The sequence below is a fragment of the Oculina patagonica genome, chromosome 14 (genome assembly GCF_052425735.1).
Source record: "Oculina patagonica isolate OP01 chromosome 14, crgOcupat, whole genome shotgun sequence".
NCBI classification, from domain to species: domain Eukaryota; kingdom Metazoa; phylum Cnidaria; class Anthozoa; order Scleractinia; family Oculinidae; genus Oculina; species Oculina patagonica.
In genome coordinates, this window is record NC_135771.1 from 24,904,920 (window position 1) to 24,912,469 (window position 7,550).

At 37.9% G+C, this 7,550-nt stretch overlaps 1 protein-coding gene across 1 annotated transcript; it reads right to left on the reverse strand.

Moving 5' to 3' along the window:
* Positions 1-557: 557 nt before the first annotated feature.
* Positions 558-1,565, reverse strand: LOC144637636 (visual pigment-like receptor peropsin). The gene has a single exon (XM_078496696.1). It carries the CDS (start codon positions 1,563-1,565, stop codon positions 558-560), a length of 1,008 nt encoding a protein of 335 aa, XP_078352822.1.
* Positions 1,566-7,550: the final 5,985 nt, after the last annotated feature.

A 7,550-nucleotide genomic window follows, 5' to 3' on the forward strand; every position in this document is an offset into this window, starting at 1 on the left:
AAAACACAAGACAAATTTAGAAAAAAAGAGCTGTATTTTATAACCTATTAAACATAACTTTTTAGCCAATGGAGCACGAGAGCATTATAAAAATTATAAAGCTGTGTTACGAACTCCTATTTTTCATGTTTTTTTTTTCCGTTTTTTACCATAAAACAATAAGGGAAATGGTCAAAACTATTATACTCAGACAGGACCCACCACTCTGCAAAAAGGCAGGTAGTTTCTTCATGTACCCCCCTTTCCCCACCTTAAAGGATGGTGTCTTGTTTGTATAGCCCCCACTCTATCAGGAGTAGAAACTAAGAAAGAGATTCAAACCTCCTTGTGCCATTTCTCCAGCAAGGCAAACTTCATGCACACCAAATATGAAAGTCTCAACTCAGACCAATAAAATTGGGTCCATTTGGCTTACCAGACAGGTGGTATCTTGCATAGCCCCCTACCCCTACACAAGGTGGGTCCACGTCGAGTACACTTGTTATGACCACTTCCCTACATGCTTATTAAATTCGCAAGAGAGAACTGGTTTTGTTTTTTGGTCTCAAATACGGATTTTACACTTCTTTGTTAAAGTGGATCTTTACATCTCCGTTACAGTAAACGACATTTGCCTTTTGTAGGATTGCTGGTTGTGGGCGAACTTGATTATGTGAAATTCCAAATATCTTTTTGGTTGCAATTCGGAATTTCCTGTACCAGAAGAAGCACACTATTGGGTTTATCAGTGCAGAGGTCTTCGCGAAAACAGCTGAGATGGCAAAAGCCAAAGGAGGGGGAGTGCTTCCAAAGGCTGACATAACTGACACTACCGCATAGGGCAACCACACGAAGAACGCAGCCAAAAACATGATCACGCCTGTCCGTATTGACTTCTTCATTGCAGCCACACGTTCGATCGTCCTTTGTGCATTTTGTCCCCATTTTTTCGCGATCTTTTTGGCCATCACTTTCAGATCTTTGGAAATTGCTACATAACAAGCCACAGTTACGATTACTGGAACAATTAGGAACAGCATAAAGGTGCAAATTACGTAGGAGATGCCCGCTGGATCGGTGGATTTCCAGTTGATTGAGCAAACCGCTCCACTGCCTTCTCCTACATAAGACGACCAGCCGACGAACGGCATACATCCCCATATGGCAACGATTCCCCAGACAACAAGAATGACCACGATCATTTCTTTTTTGCCAGTGGGGGTATTCATTACTTGTACAATCCTTCTATGCGCCTCTACAGCAATAACAGTGTGGTGTAGGACGGAGGAAAGGCCCACCACAGTGTGGGCGAAGGCGTACCAGTTACAGCCTACTTCACCTAGGAACCATCTTTGGGAGGTGTTAGCTGCAACTCCGAGTGGCATCGCTGCTATAGCAAGCAGGAGGCCAGCCAGGGCCAAACTAAGGGTTGGCAAGCTGCCTGGAGTGAGAAGAGAGCGCACCTTATAGAATGTCAGGATTGCTATGCCATTAAGGACGATCGTTGCCAGCATTATGATAATGTAGAAAGCAGCAATTGTGTTGTAGATATGGTGGTCGAAGACTTCGTGGATTTTACCATCCATGGCTGTATTCAGTCAAATTTCAGTTCAATTTCAGTTCTCGTCATTTCTTTTCTTTTTTCTATCAAACTTGTCTTGTCGCACTTTATTTCATATCTGTCTGCAAATTTGCGTCACACGTCACCATCACATGAAGACGACGAAGAAACCAACAAAAGCCTGGGGACAGATCAACATTATTGTTAATGAAAGAGAAAATGCTCTTCGCAGAAAATGGCGTAAGACCTTATGATTCGATTATTATGGAACACATTAGCGAAAATAGAAACAGAGAAAAATCAGCATTAACATTAATATACACGGTCTTAAATGAAAATAAATCGTCGAACTTTGTTGTTCCCTTTTACTTGATACTAACTAGACAGGTAATAGATAATCTTTCGAAATGAAACTTTCCCAAACCAGATAATTGTAAAAATATATAAGCTTAGTTAAAGGCCACTCTGCACGATGTAAATTTGGCAAAAACAAAAATACATTGCAAAAGTATAAGGCTCATATTTGCAACAAGGCGGAAAATACCACAAGTTCTTGGCTTTAAATTGCACAAAGCGTCATCACAGCAGAAGTCGACAGTCAGATACTCTGTCCTACTCTGTTCTATGTTTTTGGTTTCTTTGTTTGTTTTTTGGTCGGACCGCCTTAAAAGGACAACAACCAATCACAAACGCGCTTGCGAACTGTCCAATCACAGGGCTAGCGTGAAACACATGACTAAAACGGTGTTTTCAAAGAGTAATCTCGTTTTACTTTGACACAGTGACCTTGGCGATATATCACGAACCCTGCCATGTGCAATGGAAAGAACGTATTTTACCGACGATTTAATGGTTTTATTTTTTTATAGTTCGACCATCATGCCTCCATCTTGAGGCTGGGGGACTATTTACAATATAAACGAAGACAAACAAGAAGGCAGGCAAACTAAACTAATTACAATATAATTTAACTACAATCCGACGCGATTAAAATCTGTTTTAGAGAAACATGTTTGTCACTGAAACAAATTCCCCCTGCATTGCCCGGTTAAATTTTGTAATAGGTCTAAAACTTTTGTGAAAATGTCGTTAATGTTGTTCAAGCAGTTATTTATTTATTTTTTATTGGGGCTGTGCGTAATTTTGTTAATATTGTAACATTTTATTATTACATTATGATCGATAAGTGGTAATTTCCACTGCCATTTTTCGTAGCGAACGCTTAATTGTTGATCGTTTTCAATCTTAATATTTCAACAAAACAAGCACACCCGTTTTTAATAACTAATAAGTTAAGCGGTTTTCTAACCGTCAAACAAACATTTAGTAAAATCAAACTGACTACAAAATTCGGTATTTTTTCGGAGAGAATCGTGAATAAGAACTGAGCGATCGTCGACGTCGTGGTCTCAGATAGAGTGAGGACTCTAACTTAACAGAAGTCTCGTTCGAAAATTAATACGTAAAGATACGGACTATAAATGACCTCTGACTTGGCACCACTTCCACTATGTACTTTGCTACTTGAATAAAATGTTTTTCCCTAGTGTAAGGCCTGTCCAAACGGGAAATGTTTGGCGATCAAACATGATCAAACATTTTTTGGTGAACAAACATGATGACGTTATACCGAGTGTCCAAACGGTATCAAACTTTTTTAATAAACAATAAAAATAAGCCCCAAGGAACTGGATCGAAAACCATTTTTTTTTTTTTTTCTTAATTAAATCGTTTTTTTTTTTTTTTTTCCCTTTTTGATTTTTCTTTTTTTTCTTCTTTTTTTCTTTCCCCCTTTTCTCTTTTTTCTTTAATTTTTTTTTTTTAAAAAAAAAACCCCCCCCCGCCCCGGTTCCTCACACAAATATATATTTTTTTTTTCCCCCCCCCCCCCCTCTTTTTTTTTCTTTTTTTTTTCCTTTTTTTTCCCCCCCCCCCTATAAAACTTTTAAAAAAAACCCGGCGGTAAAAAAAAAAAAAAAAAAAAAAAAACCCCCCAACCCCCGCCCCCACAAAAAAATATAAAAAAAACCCCCAAAAAAAAAAAATATTTAAATAAAAAAATAATAAAAAAAAAACAAAAAAAAACAAAAAAAAAAAAAAATGGACACTGATTAGTTTAAATCAGTTATAGCACGTGCACAACCACTGATTGGCTGCTTTAAACTGGTTAATTGCGCAAATGCTCGTGCGATTACGCACTTAGCACGTGCAGTTACGCACTTCAGTAAATCTAAAGCGCGCGTCCGAAGTGAAATTTAAATCCACTTTTAGACGAACACCAATCACAATCGCTTTTACGATTTGACAAAAACAAAAATAGATTGTAAAAGTATTAGGCTCATATTTGCAACGAGGAAAATAACACAAGTTCTTGGTTTATATGTACACAAAAGAACGTCGTCACAGCAGAAGTCGACAATCAGATACTCTGTACAACTCTGCTCTATGTTTTTGGTTTCTATGTTTTTTGTTTTTTTGTTTTTTTATCTATCGGGCCGCCTTAAAAGGACAACAACCAATCACAAATGCGCTTGCGAACTGTCCAATCACAGGGCTAGCGTGAAACACGTGACTAAAACGGTGTTTTCAGAGAGTAACCTCGTTTTACACACTGACCATGGCGCTATATTACGAACATTGCCATGTGCAATAGAAAGAACGTGTTTTACCGACGATTTTATGGTTGAATATTTCAATAGTTCGACCATCATGCCTCCATCTTGAGGCTGAACAGGACAGGTTTTAGATTAGATTTAGATTTAGATTTACAATGTAGCATTTTTATCTACTTGAAAGGACATTTTTTGTTCGCAAATTCCGCATACATTCAAGATGTATGCCAAACATAAAACTATTACAAACTATGAATAATATTTTATTTTCTAGTTTACTATTTTTATTTATTTAGGGAATAAACGCCATGTACCCAACTAACTTAATTATCTATAGTCAACTTAGTTAAATGGGGAGGCCGAACACGCATAAGCTTTCTAGTTTCTTTTCGGTCTCCCCGCCACTTTTTCTTTGTAACTTTTTGAAATTATTTTATTTTATCCTGTTTTTGTATTTTTTGTGTGGTAAATAAAGTAAATAAAATATTCTCCTGGCTGGGGGATTTAACGGGGAAAAACTATTCACAATGTAAACGAAGACAAACAAGCAGGCAGGCAAACTAAACTAATTACAATAATTTATCTACAATCCATGTTTGTCACTGAAACAAATTATGATATCATATTATTGCATTGGCCGGTTCAATTTTGTAATAAGACTACAAATATTTGTGGAAATGTCTTTATGTTGTTCAAGCAGTTATTTATTTATTTGTGGTGTGCGTAATTTTGTTAATACTGTAACATTTTATTATTTTATTATCATTCGATTAGTAGTAATTTCCACTGCCATTTTTCGTAGCGAACGCTTAATTGATCGTTCTCAATCTTGATATTTCAAAAAACAAGTACACCAGTTTCTAAGCACTAATACGTAAAGTGTTTTTTTTAACCGTCAAACAAACATTTAGTAAAAACAAACTGACTACAAAATTCGGTATTTCCCGGAGAGAATCGTGAAAAAGAACTGAGCGATCGTCGACGTCGTTGTCCCCGATAGAGTAAGGACTCTAGCTTAACATAAGTCCCGTTCAAAAATAAATAATAAGTAAATTAGAATTTCTTACCTTTTGTTAATACAGCCAAAAAACTTGACTATAACGATGACTTTTAGCACCACGTAGTATTTTTTTTATTATATATATATATATATATATGCACGCTTTTTGCCAGACTTTACTATTTGAATAAAATGTTTTTCCCTAGTGTAATGGACACTGATTGGTTTAAATCAATTGTAGCATTTGCGCAATTAAAATTGCGCAAATGCTCATGCGATCACGTACTTAGATCGTGCAGTTACGCACTTAAGTATATCTATAGCGCGCTTCCGAAGTGAAATTTATATCCACTTTTAGACGAACACCAATCACAATCGCTTTTACGAGCTACTGAACCAATCATAAAGCTACAATAGGCTACTTTCGATATATGAAAATTTATCTTGACAGCGAGGCCTTGGAGAAAACATGCGCATTAGGACCTCCGATTACGCACTTAGGTCTTGTAATTACGTACGTACTTAGTACATCTAAAGCGCGCGTCCGAACAGAAGTTTATATCCACTTTTAGACGTACACCAATCACAATCGCTTTTACTAGCTACTGAGCCAATCATAGAACTAAGCTACCATTGGTTACTTTCGATATATTAAAATTTATCTTGACAACGAGGCCAAACAAAAGAAATGAATAAACATGTTTGATTGTGTCCTCGATCGCTACCAAGTTGAATTTTAATACATCGAAAGTGGCCTATTGCCGAGTTGACATATTAAACGTGGCAGGCTGGAAAAACGACGTTTTAAGGGATTACGTGGGTTCCTCTTCCAGTTTGCTTTTCACACTACGCGCTTAGCGAGAGTTACAAACATTTAAATTTCAGAGGAAGCATAAAGCTCGCCATTGGAAACTTCTAATTCCTTAAAAAAAATGGATCGACGCAATCTGTTTAGTTTGAAATTTGAACTGCCATGAAAGAAATATTTTACCTGGTATTCTATTGAACCACTTTGGCTTTTCGGGCAGCGATAACCAAAACACTCTACGACTCAAGTAATTAGAGCGGTTTTCACTTGAGTGTCGAAAGTAATTCGTAATTGCTTTGGTTTTGCATTACTTCGCTTACTGATTGGTTTAAAAATCTCGCGCCACTTTCTGAACCAATCAGAAGTAAAACCAAAACCAATCGTGACTCGCTCACATACGTTTTCCCGCGCTTCGCGTCGGCTACAAGTATTTACTTTGCGTTTTGATTGGTTTACTGGATTGTTTGTGTCTGTTTTGATTGGCCAGAATGATTGCTTTGGTTTTGGTTTTACGACACTCATTTGAAAACCGCTCTAAACAGCCTACAAGGATTACCGAATCATCCGAGACTTTAATCGACGATCCCCCCCCCCCCCCCCCCCCCCGCCGATGTCTTTGCACCCATATTCAGTTACCAGTTATGGAACCCTGGCAAAAATATCTTCTGCCAAACCAACACTCCACGGAATTGAAGTTTTTTAAAAGGATTGCCAACAGATTTACGAGTCTGCATTTCGTCGCAAGTAATCTGGGTTCGGGAACTAGCTGCTTGAACAATAGTAAATGCGATTGGCGCTAAACTTGATAAGGTAGAGGAGCTGTCAAACAAAGAGAACAATTTTCTAAAGAGTGAGAAATTTAATAAGTTCATTTTAGGCATAATAAAGAGTTGCATTCGAGGGCGATGAGATCGCCTATTTAGAAAAACACAAATACGAATCACTGCGCTGCACACGGAACCTCAGTCCGCTCCTACAGGTTTACAAAAGCGCGGATCGACCCCCAGGAGAGGCGACAAATGCTTCATGTTAAACAAACATGCTATTTCACAATGTTTCAGTTACCAGGAGTTATGATTCACAATTTAGAATTCACCTGTCATGTTCATCTCACTGGGGCTAAAGAAAAAGCGTTCCAAGCCAGTTTACGTGACTTCTAGAAGTTATAAAGACTTCGACCCTGACTCCTTTCTAAATGATTTGAGTTGCGCTCCATGGTCGGTTATCGATTGTTTTGAGGACGTAGATGATAAACTAAATGCTTTCAATTTACTATTCAACCCTCTTCTAAACTACCATGCGCCTATCAAGAAAGTTAAGTTGCGAAGCCGACCAAACCCATGTGTCACTGATGAGATTTGTTCCTTAATGAGTACTAGAGATTACTGGAGAAAGATCGCAAGGAAAACTAAAGATTCCTTGGTCTGGGCTGCCTACAGGAATTTTAAGCGGGAAGTTAAGCGTGATTTAAGATTAGCTGAACGGGAACATGTTGAAAACCAGATAAGAAACAACCCCAATAATACGAGATGTGTCTGGAAAACTACCGATTCCGGAGCCCCCCGCAAGCCCCCCCACAAGGCCCACACC

What these genes read in the sequence shown, in the direction of transcription:
- LOC144637636 (XM_078496696.1), bottom strand. Translation starts at nt 1,565, where the DNA reads ATGGATGGTAAAATCCACGAAGTCTTCGACCACCATATCTACAACACA.